The 24,909-nt window shown below is 35.3% G+C and overlaps 1 protein-coding gene across 2 annotated transcripts; it reads left to right on the plus strand.

Annotated features, from left to right (window-relative positions):
• Positions 1-588: 588 nt before the first annotated feature.
• LOC121369662 (transmembrane protein 39A-like) lies at positions 589-24,368 on the plus strand. 2 transcript variants are annotated; one of them, XM_041494707.1, is made up of 9 exons: positions 589-754; positions 3,350-3,563; positions 4,909-4,992; positions 5,652-5,803; positions 7,661-7,943; positions 10,950-10,979; positions 17,433-17,617; positions 18,302-18,422; positions 21,578-24,368. In XM_041494707.1, exons 1-9 carry the CDS (start codon positions 666-668, stop codon positions 21,803-21,805), a joined length of 1,386 nt encoding a protein of 461 aa, XP_041350641.1. In that variant the 5' UTR covers positions 589-665; the 3' UTR covers positions 21,806-24,368. The 2 variants fall into 2 exon arrangements, with proteins under 2 accessions (XP_041350641.1, XP_041350642.1); XM_041494708.1 differs by lacking the exon at positions 10,950-10,979.
• Positions 24,369-24,909: the final 541 nt, after the last annotated feature.

Raw genomic sequence — 24,909 nt, forward strand, 5'->3', positions numbered from 1 at the left:
AGAGACAGAGAGAGAGAGACAGACAGAGAGACAGAGAGAGAGACAATAGAGAGATAGACTGATGGACAGATAGAGATTAACAGACACACTGACACGCGCAGACATTGCCATACAGACAACCGCCTGGTCGGGTTGTTTGTGCTCTGTTGCACTTGCCAAGCGCGGGCGGTCCCCTCTCCCACCTCAACCGCGTTCCTGTCCTGGACAGAGGAGCCGGCATAAATTGTCACCTGCGCCCATGACAGGCGTGTGCTACAACAGCTTGCTCCGAATGTACACGTAGGCCTAACCTAGAAAGAGTAATAAGGGCGAAACGACTTGTTACCTGTGGCTGCAGATGATTTTTTTTCATTCACTATCTAAAACAAATATTGACAGTCCATATGTTAAACACTAAATTACCGTAGTTTACATGTGCTGAGGTGTCAGTTAACAAATATTCCTTTATTTTGGTCCTAGGTTTTTGTTTGACATATTCGTTGACCTGATTTTGAAGCTCTTTAGTTAAATGGAGGAAATGCACTAACATACAATCACAAGAAGGTGGAGTATTACTATTACGTTTACTACAAATTACAACAACTATCATAAACATACGGAGTGTGATGACAGATATGTTTTATTACTTTATTTTAGTAATCAGAGATTCATAACAAAGTGTTGCAATGCCCGGGGGACGTCGAATACTTTCAAGGATCCAGTCATCATCATCATATTCGTCATCCACACACAAGGGATCAGGGATTGGTGGAAAGTATGTCTGTGTCTGTCGTATCTTCGACCTATCGAAAACCGTTCTATTAAGTGACAGACCCTAGTTTTTAAACACTATAGTCTATGGTGTATTTTTCAATATTATATCCGTTTTTTATAATTAAAATTGGACATTACATACATTTTATTGTTTAGATTATCTATTTCTATATATCTGAGGTGTTACAACTTACTTGTCATCCTGTAGTTACGGTATTGTAGCAGAAACATTCGCCTACATCTCAATTACCGTTACGGGATTTGGATGCCATTTCTTCGTAGCAGCGCCACCACAGATCACAGCGACACATTTCCTACCAATATTATCGCACATTTCGTTCAAATTAAGTTGTAGTTGTATACATATTTAAGTTTCTTCATGACTGTCATGCATCAGGCGCCATAAAGATGTCTTGTGTATTGGTAAGCCCTTAAAATTCGCAATGTACAATATCGTTTAGCTATTCCTATCCCTTGACTACCATGTTGGTTGAAAGTAGATTCCTCTGCTATATTCTTCGGAGCACTGCAAAAATTGCGTCAATTAATATTTTTTACATACATACAACTATTTACTAACTGTAGGTATTTTAAAACTATATACTGTCCGAGACGAGCTCTTGAGGAATATCTGGTGAAGCACTAATAGTATTACAGTGTTAATAATAACAATCAGGGTTCTCACGGACCCAGAGTCACGGGTCCCTGGGGAAGTGATAAAGGATCGGACGCACTATATTGCATAAATGTGCGTCTCTGTGAACGCAGTATATTTTAATTTTTATTTAACTTCAATAGTATCCAGGGCTTGCGCTGTCATTTGTCAAAGTCGCCAATTGCGATAAAAATAAAAAATTGCGAATTTAGTTTTTTAACTCGATTTTTAGAACCAAACATTTCTTCAACCAGTTTTGTTCTGTTGATCCGCCCTGTGGTGTAAATAAGTGCTATTCGCATGTCTGTGAGGCCAGTCTACTATTCAGTAGTGTACTGCCAGCAGCTGCTTTTTCGTAAAGTTAGAAAACACGATTAAATAAAATTAAATACTGTTTAAGACATGTTGCATTGTTGATACTAAATGTTTGATTACTAGCGACAACAAGTTTTAAATTTTATTAGTCGTGTTTTGTCGTACCGGTTAATGTTGTAAATCTAGGTCATGTGGTTGAGTTCATTTCCACGAAGTGGGTACATCGATGAGGAATACATATTGTTTCTCACTTATATACAATAATTATTAGTTTAACCTTTCTACGTTTACAGATTATATTTCACACATATTAAATGGCGAAATTATAATTCATATCTGCTATATCTACTGATATAATATAAACGCCAACATGATACATCCCTCCACCCCTTGCACAGAAATACAACTCTCTCAAAACTGACCTGAAACTGGATGAGCATTTTTTCCACTTGAGAAAAAGTCGCGAGCCAGTGTTTTGATAGCAATAACATATAAAGATGTTTCCTTTGTCTTTATTTTGGGGGACTGGCAAGCTCTTGAGTTGGACACCAAAACATTTATGAACAGTATTCAGTAATAAATCATACAGGTATGTTAGGAGGGTAGTTACAAAACAAGGTCATGGGGTAGGGGTATGATCAAGAGTTACGCACTTAAAAAAAAAAAAATATATATATGTATATATACACACACATACATACATTTTTTTTTTCATAAAATAAAACAACCAGTCTGGTCATTTTGTTTCTAAAAAAATTATTATTATTCTATTATATATACAATAATACATCTATTTATTACCAAAGAGATTAAAGATACATGCATATAGGCCTGTGACTTTGGAATACTATCTGGAGGAATAGCACAGTATCTGGTGGGACTAGAGTTTTATCTTTATATAAAGCAGAAAAGAAAAAGAAAACCAACATAACAACAGAAAATCTAATGTTTATAAATTTATAATGTTGATAAAATTAATGTCTGTGACAAGAAAAGAAGGAAGTGGGTGGGAGACGGTTGCTACATAACTTTAGAGGGGTGAGTATTGTCAGCATTACACACATATTTCAAAAGATACTGAATGATATAACTTGTTAGGTTATTAAATATGTAAACATTATGTACGGGTACTTACCATTTCACACTTGTGGTGCAAAAATATATGTAAAGTGTATATCTTAGTCTGGTGAATCTTTTTAGGAAACATATATTGGATCAAATTTGACTTCATCTTCAAATGTGGACTCTCCTACATTCCTAATGGACTCTCAAAATATAAGGTCATGAGTCCATGGACTCTCAATATTTTTGGATGAATGAGAACCCTGAACAATAAATTGATTAAATTCTAAGAAATATAAATCTACTGTAATTTTAACATACCTTAACACATACAATTTTAACATACCTTATCGTATACAATTTTAACATACCTTAACACATACAATTTTAACATACCTTAACACATAAAATTTTAACATACCTTAACACATACATGTATGTTATGACATTGTTAGATTATATGTGTGTCACATTCTTGAAGCCCTCTTGTAAATTACTTTGTAATTGATTACTAGTACAAAATGTGTGAATAATAATGACAACCTTTTTATGTTTCTCGTTCAGTCACAATGGTGAGGAAAGGGAGCCCAACATGATCCCACTTGCCTCGATGGTTGTACTTCCAAAACATGCTTCCATTCCCGAAATCCCCGGCGACTCGAACCTGTATTTTGAAGTGATGCTGTTCATATTTGGTGTGATCGTCATGTGTCTGCAGTTCATCAACCTCTACAAGACAGTGTGGTGGCTGCCACACTCGCACTCTAACTATGCCTTGGTTTGTTCTGTCATCAACTTTTAAAGTGACAGATCCTAGTTTTTAAACACTGCGACATATTTTTAACAAATAGAGCCTTTTTGAATCATTTAAATTAGACATTACTTATATTTTAATGTTTAGAATATCCATTTTTATACATCTGGTGTGTTCTGGTCATCCTGATGTTTTGTAGTGCCTCGAAATACATTTTTCGTAATTCTCAAAACGCATTTAATTCTGAGAAGTAACGGTTATCAAACCAAGCTCTAATCTATTTTTAGACTATATTTTCCCCATTTAACTTTTAAACATCACAGACTTTAGTTTCACTCTATTGTAACATTATCCAGATGTGTGTTACAGGTTTGCAGATTAACCAAACTTAGGGTCAATTTTCACAGATTGAATTTATAGGTTCTGTGCCTTTAACCATTTGTTTACATTAATCCAGTTTACTCATTAATAGCACTTGCTGTTTGGTAGACATATTTTGTCATGTGTGTGTATGGCAGCTCAGCATAATCTGCCACATGGTGACTGGTATGTCAAAGTCTGTGGTATGCACTATCCTGTCTGTGCAACTGCTTATAAACCAGGCAGTGAATTTAGCAGGATTCCAAGCTTCACGAATCCCAGATTTTGGATCTGAAGCATTAGATTTTGAGACATAATCCCAAAATATCTATATTAAATTTATGTATATTGTTGTGGCAGAATTCTAAAACAAATCCCCAAATTCAATGATTGCTTTTAAAGGATCCCTTGCTGCTATCAGTAATTGATGTCAGTAGCCTCTGTGGTGGCAGTAGGTTTCATCTCTCATTAACAGAACCATGTGTTAAAATAGTTGTATGTTGGAGAACAAAGAGATGTAGTTTAAATGTCTTTTGAGGTATCATTAAGCTTTTTCCATTCCTTTCCTCTACATTTGTTAATCATTTATTTTAAATCAAGAAATGTTAATGAGCATAAAAGTTTAGAGAATTTAGCAAAGCCGTACAAGACTCTAATATTTTGACACACTAAATTTAAAGAGATTTAATTCATACTGTTCCGAAAAACCTTTGTGCAATTGTTTTGTCGGTAATTAATTGAATGCATAACAATGATACATGCTACTGATTAAACCAAAAGGATAGCAAACCACAATTTGCTACTAAATTTAAATTGTCTGTCAGCTGCATAACATCAACATTGGTGAAACCTATTATTTCAGCTGATTCTACAACTTCAGCTTGTTTTTTTTAAATTTCTGATGTAATGACGTTGTTAAAGTTTTATGTCGCTAATATGTCACTTATTTGGATTTCGCTAAATTTTAACATCACTAATATTTTATAATTTAATTTAATTTTTGTTTCAGAATTTCTACTTAATAGACCCGTACCTCCTTCAGTTTCTATGTTTGCTGATGAGCCGAAGGTTGATCGCTTGTTTTGTTCAAGAGGTTAGTATAGAATAATTTTTGTTTTCTCTCCCCTTTCAACCAATGTCCCATGACAGTTAACAAAGGCTGTGGTATGTGTTATTCGGTATGGGTGGGAAAGTGCATATACAAGATCCCTTGCTGCTAATGAAAAACAAATGTAACAGGTGTCTTCTGAAGACTGTTAGAATTATTTATTTTTTACATCCAATGGGTAATTAATTCATTTCTGAATATTCTTAACTCTTCAGCAGCTGTTAATAACATTACTATACCAAAAAGACCTAGCTGTGGTCAGAACAGTCTTAGACAAACCTATTGCGCCCAAATTGGAGATATCTGAAGCCCTGGTTTGTCAGCCCTCGCCATAAACTTTTCTGACCACTCACTACCTCACTACATGTCAATAAACAGGTGAAAGCTTCTATATTTATAAAGGCTTTTTAAATTTATATATATACAGAATATGCAAATGGTTTTGATCACCTAACCACTGCTATAACGAACAATCATATCCCTTCCGGTTCGTTACAAGAGTATATGTATACAGATTATGCAAAATGTTTGATCACCCCTTGTTAATATATAGTTATGTGTTAACTATATTTATACAGAATATGCTAAAGGTTTAATCACCTGTTGTCAATATATATGAATGACAGCTGCTATATTTGTTTCAGATTTACGGAAGTCGTTCTTACAAAGTGTTGTACTGGACACTACAGCTGATTAAACTGCTGCTAGTGCTGGCCGCGGTCAGTTGGCTTGCTTTCACCGGCTACCACGTTGTGATTCAGCACTCGCCACTCTACTGCTTATATCTCTGCTGCCCGTTTGTATCATTTACATTTTCATTTAACCTTCTGACTACTGGATTAAAATTCTCCGGATCTTTTTCACATTGAAAAACAAAAAACTAAAGCTGCCATACTCTCAATTTATCTGTTTCCTGTTCTGTTATTATTATTGGTACGTGCTGTTTGCAAAACGGCGGGAAATATGAATTGATTAATGGGGAATGCACTGTATACAATGCAGGGGCGTAACCAGAATTTTTTTTGCATTATGCCCGCCTCTGTGAAAATGTTAAAACTCATGACACCTGTAGATGCATTCTGAGCCTTTTCTGAGTCTTTTTTTTTCGAGTCAATTTTAAGAGGATATTTTATGGAACAATTACAGACAGCCTCAACCTATTCCCGGATTTTTTTGCATTACGCACATGAGTACTGTGCATAATGGGTGCTATGCCTTTGCAGTGTACAGTATGTTGATTTGTGTTACGTCGGGCGAGATATCATACTTGCAGTAGTCAGAAGGTTAAGATATATTTTGTCTTTTTTGTGACTGAAATATTTTCCTTGGTTATTATAACATTAAATTAATATTTTGTGTAGAGATGTATGGTCACGGTGTTGACCTCTCATTAACAGCTAATCATTGATCCATGTTCTGGACAGACAGACCATATAGCTGAGGATGGAATGCTTGAATTTATTGGATATAAGCACAGAAATAAATAAAATTTGGAAGACATGGGTTTTTTTTACACTTAAAAGACCAAAGAATGTACATAATAATATAAGATTAACAATACAATGGGGTTTTTTTTCATATGCAATATTTCCATTAAATTAATGAAAGGGCACAATATTTTATGAGAACCGTTGTTCTGTTCATGTGTCGGTTACACAACTTTAAAATCACAAGAATTGCCAATCGGTTACGTGGTGATCTATAATTAAAAGTACAATATATCAGTAATGAAAGTGAAAATCAGTTTATGTTTGGAACTACCAATGTAGCACAGAATCGTAGTTCAAGTGTTTTAGGATTAGGTAGGCCTAACTCATCGGTTTACAAGAGCTATATATTCACGTCACCGAACAATCGGTTACCTAAGTAAAACTCACGTGAACTGACTTCAGGTTACCTAAGATGTTGAAATACTGTCCCCTGAATGTCTTCCTCAGAGGAAGGGGTGGGGCATAGCCCAGTGGTAAAGTGCTCGTCTGATGCACAGTCTGTCTAGGATCGATCCCTGTTGGTGGGCCTATTGGGCCATTTTTCATTCCAGCCAGTGCTCCACAACTGGTGTAATAAAGGCCGTGATATGTACTATCCTGTCTGTGGGATGATGCATATAAAAGATCCCTTGCTGCTAATCGGAAAGAGTAGTCCATGGTGTGGTGACCGCTAGTTTTCTCACTCATTATCTGTGTGTCCAAATCCATTTAACCGTACAGTGGACTCTGTCTAAACCGGATTCTGTGTAATCCAGATCTCTGCGTAAACCGGTCCATTTCTACAGCCCCGTCCAGCTACCGTTTATCTCTTAGGTATAAATCTCTGCCTAATCCGTACTCTGTCTACTCCGGACTCCAGATCAAAAATCAAGAACGAAAGAACTGTTCATGCATTAATTACCTCTGTCTACACCGGATTAGGATTTGACTGAACGACGGGCTGCTTAATTAGTTGAACAATGATTGTCACTTGCCGAGTAATTAGGACGCTGTCGCTAGATCAAATACAAAATGTAATCACTCTCGTGGAGTTGTCGATCATTCAAGAACCATAACTCTGGATGAACTCTGTCTAAACCGGTCCTCTATGTAAACCGGACTATTTCGACGGTACTTCATGGAGTTTTGTACAATACACTTATTTCCATATTTCTTTCTTTCAGACTGGCCACATACTTAATTTTATTTGGTCCAGCTTTAAAGCCACTTTACCACAAATATTATGCTTGGCCGAAACCAGTGTTTGGTTTTGAGAAGAGTCCTCCGAAATCCCGAAACTGTGAACGCGAACTGGGTCTCACTCACAGTTGTACGCTAACTCCAGACGTGGTCCGCGAGGAGGTGGAATCTCTGAAAGTGGACTTCAACAACCGTGTCAAACAAGTTCTCTTCAACTCCATGTTAACAGCTTATTACATGGCATTTGTTCCATTGTGTTTTGCACAGGTGAGTTTGACTACGATAGGCAACTCGAGTTTTAGGTACACCCTCCCAGAGATGTATTTAAAGGGATCTAGTCATTTTCACAAGTGTACAAAGAATGTTTTTGCTACTCTCTCCCAAACCTAAAAGCATACATTTAAAAAACCAAAAAATTGCAAGGGGTATTTTTATTAGTTTTATTATTCTAATTTGTTTTGCGGGGAGGGGGCGGGGTGTACCCCAGTGTATAGTTTGTATGTGTGTGGATTTGATAATAAGAAACAATCCTTTAACTAGTAAATCCTGAAAGTAATTGTATGATAATATTTAATTTGATGCCACAAAACAAAGGCAATCATTAAGTGTGCAAGTATTTATTGAGCTTTTTCGCACTTTATTGTGAAAAATATTCTTTAAATTCATCTTCAGTTTGTATTTGACTTTTTGAAGAATTAACTTTAATTGTATATTAATTATGTAGTTCTACTATAACTGCTTGCATATACTAATATATCACACTTTAAGGAAACTTTGTATAATTTGCAATTTGTGGATGGGTAATAATGCATATAGGTTGTTTTACTGAGGCTGATCCTATGGTGTCTTTACAATCTAAATGATAGCCTATGTAGTAGTTGGCATGTCTCCTTTTTTCATCTCTTCTAATAAATAAATGTTTTTTTGAAATTCAATAGTAAAAATTGCAAACCTTTTCTAACAAACATCTGTCAAGGCTACCGAAGCTCTGTCAAATGCCAAATTCAACAATTGCAAATTTAAAAAACAGTTGACAAATTTTATTTTAATTTGGCAAAATGCTTAAATTCATATGTTGATTGATATTTTCTTGGAAAATAACTGAGTTTCTGCAATTTTTGAAGTTAACCTTTAGACTACTGGATTAATTTTTAACAAAAACCACATTGAGTGGGTACAAGTTTATAATTTTTACTCACATATATTCACTTAAATGTTTTATAAAAACATGAAATAAAGTTCATATATTAATCGGTAAGTATTATTTTCGTGTCTTTTTTTGTAATTTTTATTATTTTAGATCGGCTAATGGTGATTAAAATTAGGCAAAAAATCGAAAAAGTTGCGTTTACTTATGGGCATTTGTGGCCAGCTGTCCAGTATTTATGTCCATTATTCCCCATAACAGTGGTTTTCTGACCAGAATTTTTTTTTAAACCCGAACTAAGATTCATATTGCAATATTTGGTAATTTTCGTTGTTGGTAAAACGATCAAATTTATTATCAAATTAGCTGTCACAATCAGCTATCAATCCCTGAAAATTACCGCCATTGTTGTCAAGCGAAAATACTTGCCAAAAACCACTTTTTGAACTCAAAATTTCAAGGTATTTTCAATTGAAAAAATCAAAACAAAAGCCACCATTTTGAAAAAAAAATCTTTTTTCTTTAATTATATTTCCGTTTCCGGTGAGTGTCGTGTGCAAAACGGCGGGAAATATGAATTGGGGAATGCACTGTATACAGTGTACAGTATATCGACTGACGTGACGTCGGGCGAGATATCTCGCCTGCAGTAGTCAGAAGGTTAAATATATACTTTGATGAAATTTTCTGCTCGCTCATAGCTACATGAAGCCCTGATCTTTATTTGAAATGCTACAGTAGTATGTGCATAATTCTTCTAACTAACAATATCTTTATTTGAAATCAGGCTTAGCTCTGGGTTATCAGAAAATTTCGCCAAATCAACATTTTAAACGTTAAAAATGGCAAAAACCCAGTTATTTTCTAATAAAATAACATTTATTACATGAAATATATTCGCCAAATTAAAATAAAATTTGCAAATTGTTTTTAAAATTCGCAATTGGCGAATTTAGGTTGGGTACCAGAGCTAGCCCTGGAAATGTTACAACAGAATGTGCAAAATTCTTTCAACTAACAATATCTTTATTTGAAATGCTACAGTAGAGTGTGCAAAACATTTGAAACAAATATCTTTTTTGGAAATGCTACGACAGAATGTACAAAAATCTTCTAACTATTTTTATTTGAAATGCTACGTTAGAATATGCAAAACTTTTCTAACATATCTTTATTTGAAATGCTATAACAGAATGTCCAAAATTCTTTCAACTAACAATATCTTTATTTGAAACACCAAGGTAGAATGTGCACAACTTTTCTAACAAATATCTTTATTTGAAATGTTATGACAGAATGTACAAAATTCTTCTGACAATATCTTTATTTGAAATGCTATGGCAGAATGTACACAATTCTTCTAACTAACAATATCTTTATTTGAAATGCTACGGTAGAATGTACACAATTCTTCTAACTAACAATATCTTTATTTGAAATGCTACAACAGAATGTACACAATTCTTCTAACTAACAATATCTTTATTTGAAATGCTACAACAGAATGTACACAATTCTTCTAACTAACAATATCTTTATTTGAACTCCTACGGCAGAATGTACACAATTCTTCTAACTAACAATATCTTTATTTGAAATGCTACGGCAGAATGTACACAATTCTTCTAACTAACAATATCTTTATTTGAAATGCTACGACAGAATGTACACAATTCTTCTAACTAACAATATCTTTATTTGAAATGCTACGGCAGAATGTACACAATTCTTCTAACTAACAATATCTTTATTTGAAATGCTACGACAGAATGTAGACAATTCTTCTAACTAACAATATCTTTATTTGAAATGCTACGACAGAATGTACACAATTCTTCTAACTAACAATATCTTTATTTGAAATGCTACGGTAGAATGTACACAATTCTTCTAACTAACAATATCTTTATTTGAAATGCTACGGCAGAATGTAACTAACAATATCTTTATTTGAAATGCTACGGCAGAATGTACACAATTCTTCTAACTAACAATATCTTTATTTGAAATGCTACAACAGAATGTACACAATTCTTCTAACTAACAATATCTTTATTTGAAATGCTACGACAGAATGTACACAATTCTTCTAACTAACAATATCTTTATTTGAAATGCTACAACAGAATGTACAAAACCACTGTGAGTCCTGCTGGGTAAGTTGTATACATGTTGAAATTATTTTTATCATTGTTCCAGCACGTTGTCCATTATGGTGTCTTCAGATAAATTTCAGACATTATTTCCCTTTAAAGGAAAATAAAATTGACTTTTGTGCTCCTGGTGGCTCTGAGTTTTTAGAAAGAAAAAAAATGTTGTTTTGAATATGCATGCATTACGTTTATGTTACTGTTGGCTTTGGTATATGCACCGACATGCTCCCACACCCACTTCGACTCCTTGTAAAGGTTTCAACAGATGCCCATGACTACTTGTGTATAGCAGTAATTTCATCTTTTAGCCCCCAGTTGAACATGGCAGATTTGATGTAGATCATCTTTTCCCCTTTAATTAATTCATTTATTCATTTGTAGTTATTTTTGTGCTTTTATCAGGCCTTACACTGGAACAAATTTTGGTTTAGCCAATTTTCAGATTATGTCCATCTATATCGAGTATTTTCTTTAAAATTATTAAAATGTGCTTAATTTAAGGAATATTTTATTAGCCAAAACCTAAATGTTGCAGCCACTTTGAATAGAAATTAGCAATTGGCTAATTTGGCCATGTACAGGGTGAGCCCTGTTATATCCAATTACGATTCAAGCACGCTATCCTGGACACACACCTCAGCTATTTGGACTGTCTGTCCAGGACAGTGGGTTAGTGGTTAGTGAGAGAGAAGTTGGTGTAGTGGCCTTACTACACTGAATCATTAAAACTCGCTCTTGGTGAGAGCCAGTTTCGGGATGTGAACCCAGTACCTACCAGCCTTATGTCTGCTGGCTTAACCACGACACCACCGAGGCCAGTCCTTTCACTTTAATTTACTTTTTGTACTTATATCCAATTATGGTGCAAGCATGTTTTCATGGGCACACAGATCAGTTACAGGGCTTCTAGAATTTTTATAAAATCCACTAGCCATGGGATCAGTACTTTCAAAAATTTACTACCACGTTTATAAATTCACGAGCCCTACTTTACTTTAAGTTAATACAGTTTTACTAAATAATATTAATAATTGGATATGTCACCTAAACAGGGAGATAGAGCTTAAAAACACTAACACTGGGAGGTGGGGTAGGGGCAGGATATTCATATTTACAAAATAGACTTAACTGCAATATTGGACCTAAAAAAAATATTCACTAGCCATCGGGCATGGCAATAGTAGTTATTTACTAACCCAACATTGAATATCACTAGCCATGGGAGTGGGGCTACCATAATCTAGAAACCCTGTAGTTATCTGGGTTGGCTGTCCAGGACAATCACACTGGGTGGGAGTTAATACCTTTTTGTGATGGCTTAATCACTACACCACTGAAGCCGGTATATATAAAACATGTCTGTCAAAGACTTAGTAGGACACTGTTTTTCTGTTGGCCAGTGCATTCTAAATTACCAGGGGATGGGACGTAGCCCAGTGGTAAAGCGCTTGCTTGATGCATGGTCTAGGTTTAGGATCGATCCCCGTTGGCGGCCCCATTGGGCTATTTCTCGTTCCAGCCAGTGCTCCACAACTGGTGTAACAAAGGCTGTGGTATGTACTATCCTGTCTGAGATGGTGCATGTAAAAGATCCCTTGCTGCTAATCGAAAAAGAGTAGGTCATGAAGTGGTGACAGCAGGTTTTCTGTCTCTATATCTGTGTGGTTAATAACCGTATGTCTGATGCCATATAACCATGAATAAAATGTGTTGAGTGTGTCATTAAATTAAGAAAACCCCCACAACCTAACATTTTTAAACTGCTATACCTGTTATCTTCAGGCTTTCATAAGATTTAAAATCTAAAACACTTATTTAAAATAAGATTGGAGAAGCCACATTTTTGCAAATATCTTGTCTGCATGTTTGTGTTAAATTGGGCTACTGGTCAACATTGTAAAACTTAATTTGCCTGCATTTACTTGTAATAAAGTCCTGAGTACATTTATGTCATGCCTTTTACGTTATGAGAAGATAAATGTTAAACTACTCCCTCTGTATATCGAGAAAATTAAAAAAAAAGTTATTCCTTATTATTGATACAAACTGCTTTACCTTTGGATAAAAAAGAAGCAACTTTTCGGATATGAAGTTAGATTTCTATATGTGTTAAGATCGATCCCCGTTGGTGGACCCATTGCGCTACTTTTGGTTCCAACCAGTGCACCATGACTGGTATATCAAAGGCAGTGATACATGCTGTTCTGTCTGTATGATGGTGCATATAAAAGATCCCTTGCTGCTAATGGACCCATTGGGCTACTTTTGGTTCCAACCAGTGCACCATGACTGGTATATCAAAGGCAATGATACATGCTGTTCTGTCTGTATGATGGTGCATATAAAAGATCCCTTGCTGCTAATGGACCCATTGGGCTACTTTTGGTTCCAACCAGTGCACCATGACTGGTATATCAAAGGCAGTGATACATGCTGTTCTGTCTGTATGATGGTGCATATAAAAGATCCCTTGCTGCTAATGGACCCATTGGGCTACTTTTGGTTCCAACCAGTGCACCATGACTGGTATATCAAAGGCAGTGATACATGCTGTTCTGTCTGTATGATGGTGCATATAAAAGATCCCTTGCTGCTAATGGACCCATTGGGCTACTGTTTGGTTCCAACCAGTGCACCATGACTGGTATATCAAAGGCAGTGATACATGCTGTTCTGTCTGTATGATGGTGCATATAAAAGATCCCTTGCTGCTAATGGAAAACTCTAGCTGGTTTCCTCTATAAGTCTAGATGTCAGAATTAGCAAATGTTTGACATCCAATAACTGATGATTAATAAATCAATGTGCTCTAGTGGTGTCATTAAACAAAACAAACTTTAAGTTCTATATGTTTTTAATTAAGACGTTTTGCTTTGTTTATTTTGCGTTATAAATTAATTGTATACTACCTCATTTTAATACTATATTATATATATATATATTATTAAATTATCTGTTCTCAACAAGTTTGTTTTCTTTTTTCATTTATTTTATTGTCATAGTAAGTCATATGTCAAGCGTAGCCTGCCCAGAGACAATTAGATGCATTCCAGTGGCATACTGTCTTAATTGAAACAGAGTTCAGATGTCGGGACTGAATGGGTACTAGTATTCCTGAAGGTGTGAAGATCAGTTATTTGCTCCACCTTATTGCTGTTGTTAAAATGTCCCTTTTATATAACAGTAAACATTTATTGTGGCCACTTAATACAGGTATGTTAATCGGTGTTTGTCGAGACTCTGTCGAGACAAATACTGATTAACTAGACAAGGTTGATATTTTATGTATTGAAAAACACGAGAAACGAATTCTGTTTATCCTATAACACGTCTAAAATAATATTTTCGTTAAATATTTAGTAAATCACAGTACTAAAGTCGCCGCCATTGGTAATATGACGTCATCACGATTAGCACAAATTAGTTTGACGTCACATATTTTAACTAAATCTTTGAAAACGATATGCTCATGTAAACAGGTTTTGTTGGTTTGTAAGCAAATGACCCATTCACAGCAACACATTACCTAGAGACCTTGCAAATTTGCATACCATTATTAACTGAGTTAATAAAGTAAAATATCACATGGGTTTATGACATGGATATCATGGGTAAGTTATAGGATAAATATATATATACCGGTACAGTAATGATTTCAGTGTGGTGTTCCAGTTCCATCACTGCTTTAATTCAGTTGATTGGTTGTTGTTTTTTAAAATATGTTTTAGATTTTATTTCTTTTATTTTGCCTGTTCAGCTGTTGTACTCTTTAGACAATGTCACATTATGTGTTGTTAATTACTGTTGTCAATTTGTACAAATACTATCATATTTTGGCTTTAGTGCCATCTTTCTGTGTCCATATGAATTAAATTGTTTTGATATACATGTAGTGTTAAACCTTTTGGATATAGTCTTTATGTTACACAATACAGTCATGTGTAAAAGCCTACTATTCATTTAAGAATTGTCTTTTATTTCTTTTATATTCATCAGGGTATGAACAAAAAAACTCTGTGAAGCCAAATTTTATAAGTTTGCAAACAACACCCACATTTCATACCCAGATGGACCAAAAGAAATAACAGGCAATTAGTATAATTAAATTGGAAACATACTAATAATAACACTAAAAGTTGATATTTTGTTTTGAATAATTTTTTTGTTCATAAACAATGATGCTCAATAAGACAAATAAATAACCAATATAAAGTGATGTCATTAAATGTAGCCTGACAATGTTATTTTTATGTTCATTGGTAAATGTACAAACTTGCATTGCAATGGCTGGACCAATGGGATGACTTTAAGTTGTAATGAATGTGACAGAAATTTAATTATATGTGTGTGTGTTATAATATAGGATGTGATATATATAGAGAATAATACATTAGTGGCCGTTAGATACCATTTATCTCACAAGTTGTTTTAAAATGTATCTAATGAGGTAAAACGAGTTTAATACGTTTTTAAACAACGATTTAAGCAAACTTTAAAATCTTTTTCGACTAAATATTATTTACAGTCGTTAAACTTGTGCGTCACAGACACATGATTTGCAGGTTAAGTATATGTCACAGTGTAATCTATTTCCACTGTGTTGTTTTTCATTGGATGGATGGCATTGGTGACCTGGTCATCACCTAGGAGCAGCCAGTCTTATTGCTTGAAATTGTTAACATACGTACATGTGTAAACAAGCCATGTGTTATAAAAAATAACGCATGATGTTTTCACCATCAAGTGTGTAAGAAATGTAGTTCTAAAGCCCTTGATTGAAGTGTTCATACCCAGCAATAGACCCATTGAGTTTTCTCATTGTAACCAGTACCCATGATCAGTATGTTAAAGACTGCAGTATATGATATCCTGTATGTGGGGAAATGCATATAAAAGATATCTTGTTGCTATTCAGGAGTATCCTATGTGTTTGCAATGGGCTTCTTCCACACCATCTACACCAAGTATTATGATAAACATATGTGTATTCTCCCCACAAAAAAAAGAAGAAGCAACTTAACTTAACTTTGACTTGTTTCAGGGCTTGAAAGGGCCTGTGGCCAGGTCGCCAAATGCAACCAATGTCCTCTTTGGGCGACTTTAATATTAAAAATCTTGTCACAGCCAGTGCACCATGACTGGTATTTCAAAGGCCGTGGTATGTGCTATCCTATCTGTGGGATGGTGCATATAAAAGATCCCTTGCTGCTAATCGGAAAGAGTAGCCCATGAAGTGGCGACAGCGGGTTTCCTCTCTCAATATCTGCGTGAACCTTAACAATATGTCTGACACCATATAACCGTAAATAAAATGTGTTGAGTGCCTCGTTAAATAAAACATTTCTTTCTTTCTTTTTAATATTAAAAAATAATGGGTATAACATGAGCCACTATTAATATTTGTATTCCACATTAAAATCATACTCATGGTTCACTTAACTAATTTGCCGAAATGCATTATTATTTTTGGGGCCACCATATGTTTTGGTGAGTTTCGAACTCTGCTTGTTTTAACAATATCAATAATATATTAATTTTAGTTGGTAGAATAATTATTTTTCACTATTTGAATAAATCAAGGGGGATAAATCTTGAACATATTTCAGCAACAGAAAAAATAATATATTGTCAGTGACCATGGAATACTTGTAACTAGGTCATTGTAATGAGGTCTGTCTGTTAATGATTTGTAAGCATTACATTTTAAAAGTTATAATTCCTCTTTTTTTTTTCCAGTTTAGATAATGTAACTAATGTTTTATTAAATATTGTCATGTACAAGTGCTAGAAAAGCATTTATACCAATTATAATGTTTCTTCAAGTTGAAATGTTTTTAATTTATTTTACTCTTTATGTTTGTGTGTGTGGAGGCACATGTGTACATAGTGTTTTCCCTAGCTTGTTTTAGCATGGTGCAGCACCATGCCTCAGTAGTCTAGCACCATCTTGCCTTAATCAGCACCATGCTGCCCTGAGATTAAACAAGCTTTATTCTCTAATTAATTCTAAAATTGCCTTTATAAAACACCCAAAAAGGCATTATTAATTAATAAAATATCCCTTTTATATCTTTTGCCATTCATTTATTAAAGCAAGCACATAAATTACATTAATGTTTATTTCAATTAATTGTTGTGTATTTTTAATGAAAAACAAGTGCCCCGAAAATGGTGAAAATGCCTCAAAAGTGTTTGGTCTACCATATCTTGCCAGATTTCTAGGGAAATCACTAGTACATGTATGTGTCTGTTATCTATATTCATATTTTTTATAAATAGTACCTTGTACAACAACAACCTTTCTACAAAGGGCACTTCTGTGTGCAAATGCTTTTCTGTTATAGTATGTATGTAAAGACCACCATCACAATGTACATGTACCATTATCCCAAATCAATCTAAAATTGTATTAGAGCTGTTCAAAAATATTTATTATTTGATTTATTTTTTCTTCAGAATACATTATATTACGACACTTGGTGGGTTGGACAGCATGTCTGTCTGACGTGGCTGAGTGCGTTCCTCATGCTGATAGCTCACTTCCTGTCTCCGCGCTACCTTGACCTGCTACACAAGTGTGCGTTACACCTCGGGAGATGGCAGAGAGTGGAGGGACGCCATGCCCACGTCCCGTACAATGCGTAAGTTGGTTTCTCACAAACAGTTGTCTCCCATACATATACATATAAGACAATTAAAAATAATCTTTTGTAATATTATGTATTATGCATAATCTTCACCATAATCAAAATCTAGGCAAGCTGAAGATCAGTCTTGGGAAATTTCATATAAAATATATTAACCATTTTTTTTACAAGTCGATCAGTTTGCCCCTCTGCTAACAGTGTGGAGGGAAGAGGGGTTGATGCATAGCCTTTTTTGATGAAGACTCCAGTGGGCTATTTATGTTAGAAGTACATAATTTGTCATTAGGAATGAGACTTGCATCAAATTAGGTATAAGTGGGTAGAATACGACTATCCAATGCTAGTAATTAATGAGCGATTGTTTGACTCCCATCAGACAAACAAATAAATTGAGTAACTGGTATGACATTCTTGTCATATTTGATACTTTTGTGACAATAGTGAGGTTATACAAAATTAATCTATTCTAAAAATACAAAAATAAATGATGCCAACTTATTAATATAACCATTTAAAATTCATGCAACACTGCTTTTTCGGTCTGTGTGGTGACAGCAGGTTTCCTTTATAATTTTCTTGATCCGGTGTGGAAATAACCAAATGTTACACACCAAATAGTCGCAGTTTTAAAATGTACTATGGTGTTGTTAAACAAACATTCCTGTGTTTTCCTTTCAGGTGGTCAGAACTTCAAGTATGGCCACAAGGTGCTCTGGTAAAACATGTCCGAGGTCTGTTTAAAGCAGAGGGTGTTAATGTGACTGCTGAACCAGGAAACAGCATGCATAGCCGATTTTATGTAAGTAGCTTGCAGCAATAGAAATAAGCAGAAATTTTCATCTTTATCATCTATCACCCTCTGCTTACCATTCTCATTATCTTAATATTAAAACACTTTCCAATTTCTCCCACGATTTCAATCTGTTTTGACCCTTTCTATCAAATTCCTCCAATTCTGTCTTCTGAGTTGTCCACACGGTCGCCTACCTGTCTCAACATCCTCCATGGCTGCAGTCTCTGTGTACTTCCCTGCACCCACCTGGCATCCTTGTCCTCTGCCGCTAATAAATCTGGTCTGGCCCATGGCACTAACTAACGACCGCCGGTAGTAGGGATGCATAGTAGGTAGTTACAAGTGCCTCTTAACAATGCCATAAGTAACTGCTGAAAACTCTACGAAGTGGTCAGACTAAGTCCACAGCTAAAAGCTGATGGGGAATGACAGGTGTGTGGCACGGATAACCACAAGAGACGAGCACCTGTCACGGTTGGAGAGACCAGGACTGGGATGTGGAGGTGGACAGTGAAAGAAGTTGAAAGGGAATAAATGAGATGAAATTCAAAGGAGTCAAAGGAAATGGGGCAGTGGGATAAAAAAAAAAATTAACTAGTTCATTTTATACTTGTCCAAATAAGTGGTTTGTTTTATTCAAGTACAAGGACAATATTTTTGACTGCTTAAAATGAAACTGCACTGAACATTTTCACTTGTCCAGTGGACTACCATTGAGGTACATTTTGCTTGTCTGAGCAGATTTTCACTTGTCGAGACAAATGGACAAGTGCTTATTTCGAACACTGGCTTGGAGCACCTTTTGTATCTATAGTCCTCAAAGATGACGCCTTTTTTCATGCTATTACTACAAGTTATTTATATCTGAACCGATTGTTTTCTAAATTGCACACAACAATAATATGTTTTGGTTATTTCCAAAACACTTTTAGTTTTTTTCTTATGGCAAATTAAACTGAAATTATTTATGGGAAGGTCTGTAGTTAAATTTGCTGTAACGGTCACCTGCCTAAAAAGGGTACTTAACCCTTGTAGGGTTGAAGCAACACGTGTCATCTGATGCAGTATGATGCATGTTAGTTTTGATGACTGGCAAAAATCCACTATGACATTCACTTCTCATATGTCATCATTGACTGATGTGTGACTGCTTTCATTTAATACAAGAGGTGGGACATAGCCCAATGGTTAGGGAAGGAAATGTTTTATTTAACAACGCACTCAGCACATTTTATTTACGGTTATATGGCGTCAGACATGTGGTTAAGGACCACACATATATAGAGAGAAAAAAAAGAAACCCGCTGTCGCCACTTCATGGGCTACTCTTTTCAATTAGCAGCAGGGGATCTTTTATATGCACCAGCCCACAGACAGGATTGTACATACCACAGCCTTTGTTACACCAGTCGTGGTGCACTGGCTGGAACGAAAAATAGCCCAATAGGGCCACCGACAGGGATCGATCTTAAACGACCATGTATCAAACAAGCGCTTTACCACTGGGCTATATCTCCCCCTAATGGTTAAATGCTTGTCTAATGTGCAATTGATCTAGACTCAATCCCTGTCAGTTGGCCGTTTTCATTCCAGCCAGAGCTCCACAACTGATGTAACAAAGACCATGGTATATACTACCCTGCCTGTGGGATGGTGCATATAAAAAATTTCTTTCTGCTGATTGAAAAGAGTAACCCTTGATGTGATAGCAGCGGGTTTTCTCTCTCATTATCTGTGTAGTCCTTAACAATATGTCCGGTGGTATATCACCATAAGTAAAAATGAGGGGCGTCATTAATTAAAATATTTCTTCCTTCATTTTATACCCAGGTTTCAGAAAAGGAGAATGTTTATTCAGTTGATTGTCCTCAGAAAAAGGCAACTCTTGCATATTTGCAAATGTAGAAGTAAAGATAGATGTTTGCATTGTCTTGGCAACGTGATTGGGATGGTGCGGTTGCGAACAAGCTTCATGCTACCAAGCCAGTCTTGGGAGAGTGGCAGTTCTCCTATAGACAGTGCAGGAAGGATGAAATAATCTTGTGTCGTGTCATACTTGACCCAGTCATTTATCTTGAAGAAAGATCCTCCACCTTAGTGTGAGCACTGCCAGTGTACTCTGATAGTATGCCACAGTTTGGTGGAGTGTACTCATCTCAAAGAAACTAGAAAAGATATATTTGGTCAAAGAAATGTGATGGAATCATTTCGATTCCATCCAGAACTTACATTACAGTTTCTACACGATACTGACTTTTATTCTAAATTTTAATTGTTTCTATCTGTGATATTTGTATTTTTTGCACAGTTCTTTTCACTGTGTTTTAATTTAACTTTTTAATTTTTATATTGATGTTGATCATCACTTTATTTGTTTGCATTTACCATAGTTTGACATCCAATAGCCGATGTATTTTTTTGTGCTGGGGTGTCGGTAAACATTCATTCATTCATTGCATTGTCTGTCAAAGGTTAATGCTGTATCAGCTAATTAATGACAACTTAACATGTTGAAATGTGATGTAAATGGTTGGTGTTTCCTCTCCACTTAACCAATATGTACATATAATAATGATGTAAATAATAATAAAAAAGTGTATAAATGGTAACATCAAAAATATATTGTCAGTATTGGTTATGATAACAACAAAATAAATAACCCCAATTACAACATAATGAGTGTGTGTTATAGTAAAAAATGGTGATTAACATAAAATAAATGAGTCAACAGCTACACATATGATGGTAGTTTTTTGTTTTATAAATGTTTCTGTTAGATGAATGCAAGTATTGAATTAAAGAACAAGACATGTTCTACATCCTTGTATTATCTAAAATTATTCTAATAAGTTCATGAATTCTCTACTGTATTTTCTGACAAACAACTGATAAGAAATATACAGTGAAATACCTGTAAACTGGACACCCATTGGACCAAGTAAAAAGTCTAGTTTTAAGGGGTAAATGGTTTAGAGAGGTTATGTTCTATACTGATATTTAAAAAGAGACTTAAAAACATCTGGTTTTGAGGGAATTCCAAGTTACTGAATGTCTGACTTTGAGAGGTTTCACTGTGTGTTAACAAAATTTATATTTTAAAATATCTTTTCTAAATTACATACTTGAATTTCACATTGGCTGACTCGATTTTCTCTTTTCAGTTTTTATTCCACAAACCATTGCGGGTGATCAACTGGTTGCTCATTCTAGGCTGGCTGCTTGTAGGTTACCAGTTCTTCCGGCTTCTCCAGTGCATGGAGTGGAGCCACATCGTGTCTCTAGCGCTGATGCTGTTCTGTAACTATTACACACTGTTTAAACTCATGCGAGACAGGTTTATAATGGCCAAGTGCTACAAAGTTGAGGAAGGGGCCAACGGTGCTAGTTAATGCTTCATTGTGTTCGTCATCCAGTTCATCATCATATTTGTTTGTCCTAGTTAGTGGACCACTTCAGAGTTCAGGGCCTGTGCTTATAAAACGTTTTAGAGTTCAGACTCAATGACATGACACGCATACATTTTGTATGGCGTTGCCATGACATTCACATCTCAGACTCTTATTAGAGTCTCGAGTCTAGACTCTAAAAGTATTATAAGCACCAGGCATGTTTTAGCCATTACTCGGTCGTAGATGACTGCCTCCCATCCAGGATGTTTTATAGGAGGGTGGGGTTCAAAAGTAGTTACACACAAGAACAATTAGAAGAAAAATTTTTTTTTGCAAGGGTAGTTGCAGGATCCTAAATGAGATCATATTTGCACTTGCTGACAAGCACTTTAAAATGAGTTTTAAAAACCTTTTTGGAAGCTATGTGGAGTGTGTGTGTGTGTGGGGGGGGGGGGGGGGGGGTCCAGATCTCTGAACCCCCTAGATCTGCACCTGCAAATACACTTTCACTGAGAATGTGCAATATGAATTCAGGGCTAAAATACCAAAAGTACACATCATCCTTTTTAGTTTAAACATGTACATGTACTTTGTTTTTATAGCAAGAAAAGAATCTATATTAGATTCTTTTTTTTATTAATTACTATAGGCTAGATTGTTTGCTGGGATGTCTTCATTCATTCATTCATTCATTCATTCAATGTTTGCAAATGTCACATATTTATTACAAACAGTCTCACTAAAGAGATAAGATTTATGCAATTAAAGCAATGCTACATGTATACACAAGTGATGTTGCCCACAAACAATAGATAATGTTTCAAACTCCTGCTGCTGACAGTACAATGCCATGTAGTTTCAAAACAGTGTTGCCATCTTGTAACCATTCCTGACTCTAACATGGTATCACACCATAAGACAATTGTATAGACATTAGAACTGAAACTGAGGTCAGGATATACATTGCCCTTCCCCCACCAGTTGAAAGGCAAGTTAACAACTGTCCCCCCCCCCCCCCCCCCCCCCCCCTCCATAGTATTGATTGGCTGGCCTTAGGCTATAAACTTATGGTCATTCAGGCCACTATGCCTGATGCCTGGGGGGAAATCCTTGGTTACAAATTGTTTCATATCAACACCAGTGGAAAACTGAACTCTGAAGTTGTCTGATATTGTCACAACATGATTATCATGTGGGTTTTTTGTCCCCATGACAAATGCCGGTAAAACGATTTAAAAAAACTGCTATACATGAGATGATCTCTACTTGTGTTTTCTCTCGGTGTATGTTTTGTTTAGATCTTCACTGTTGTTGTACCCTTGTTGTTTTCTGTGTACAGTTTTAGTGTGTATGGGCCTCTTTATGAGAGTTAAACAAAAATTTTGTCAATAATCAAAAATAGCAGTCTATGTGGTTAGAAGCTGTTTCATTTATGTTTTTTGAGTTTTAGACCAATGTCTCTTAACTTCTCTGTTGCGAGGTTGGGTGAATGGGGGAGATGTAACTCAGTGGTTTAGCACTCCCTGGGGTGGGGGTGGGAGTGGTGATGAGTCATAGAATCTATCACCCATAATAAACCTTAGGGTTTTTTCTCTTGTCCCAATTAGTGCCACATGACTGATATGCTAGGAAAGGGGTGTGTGTGTTTTGGGGTGGGGTTTTTTTGTAAAGGATACCCCAGCTTACAGTTTGAGAGAAAACCCTCTGCCTTCCAGAATGTAGCATGGGATTCTTTATATAATCACTTATACACAGACAGGACACTATATACCATGTCCATTGATATATGGTATATATCGGCTTATGTACAGCAATATATGGTACAGTGCATAGTATAAAGGATTCCATGCTTCTTTTTGAAAGGAGTAGGATATGTGGCATCAATGGGTTTTCTCTCAAACTGTAAGCGGAGATTACCCTTTTTCAACAGATATATATATATAGAATACTAAACGAGCTTACAGTTATGGTATCTGATGATTGAAAGAGAGTCAGATACCAAAACTGTAATTCATAATTATATATATATATATATATAGCAAGAACTAAAATGTTTAAACCAGAGACAGCAAAGGAAATTAATGATAATGTCATGATTTATTGTCACTTGCTCCAAGTGATGGCACCATGGGCATACTTTGTATAAAGTTAACCTTTTAAATCACTGCCTTTTAACCATTTCATTCATCATATAGCATTATTTTAGTTAGTAGTTTTCTCTATATTGTATCATTGCCATGTAAGAAAGAAATTAATGAAAAAAAGTTTACAAATAATCTTTTCTCTGAAATTAATGTAACACATTGTATATCTTTCTTCTTTGTTTTTTTCACTTTTACTCCCACCAAAATTAAACATATAACAATAAATGCATGTGTCATTTATTGGGAAATCCCCAGTATACAGTCGGGTGCATTTTCTTTATTCTAACACAATTAACCTGTGTTAAAGGGACATTCCTGAGTTTGCTGCAATTTTTAAGATGTTATCGACTAACAGAGACTTTTTAACGATTGTAATTACATATCAAATATATTTTTCTGCATACAATGTTAGTGGCTGTATATTAAATGTGTTTCTGATCGTTCTAATATTTGTACCAGGTTAAATTTCATTTTATTTTCTAAAATATTTTTTTTTCTGTATGTACGAAATTATTTAAAGACAAAATCCAGTTTGGGTTTCTTACAAATATTAAGATGACCAGAAACACATTGAATATACACACTGATATTCTAAACAAGAAAATATATTTAATTTGCAAGTTTAATAGTAGAAATATTTTATTAGTCAGAAACATCTTATAATGCAGCAAACTCAGGAATGTCCCTTTAAAGCAGACACCAAAGGGGTTATTAAAATGGCCCATTAACTCAGGTGGGTAACAAGGTGTACCAGGGTGTACCTTTAAGACAGAGACATGCTTAATGTAGGTGGCCACTTCAGTAGCTATTGTGGTATATATTCAGTGTGTAGAATGCTAGGTTCAGACTGTCAAATACCAGCAGAAACTTGGTCAACTTGACGATTGCATTGTAATTTCCTCAACTCCCAACGGGTGCGCTCAGATTAACAACTAATGGAAGGAAGGAAATGTTTATTTA

The sequence above is a fragment of the Gigantopelta aegis genome, chromosome 4 (genome assembly GCF_016097555.1).
Source record: "Gigantopelta aegis isolate Gae_Host chromosome 4, Gae_host_genome, whole genome shotgun sequence".
Taxonomy (NCBI): domain Eukaryota; kingdom Metazoa; phylum Mollusca; class Gastropoda; order Neomphalida; family Peltospiridae; genus Gigantopelta; species Gigantopelta aegis.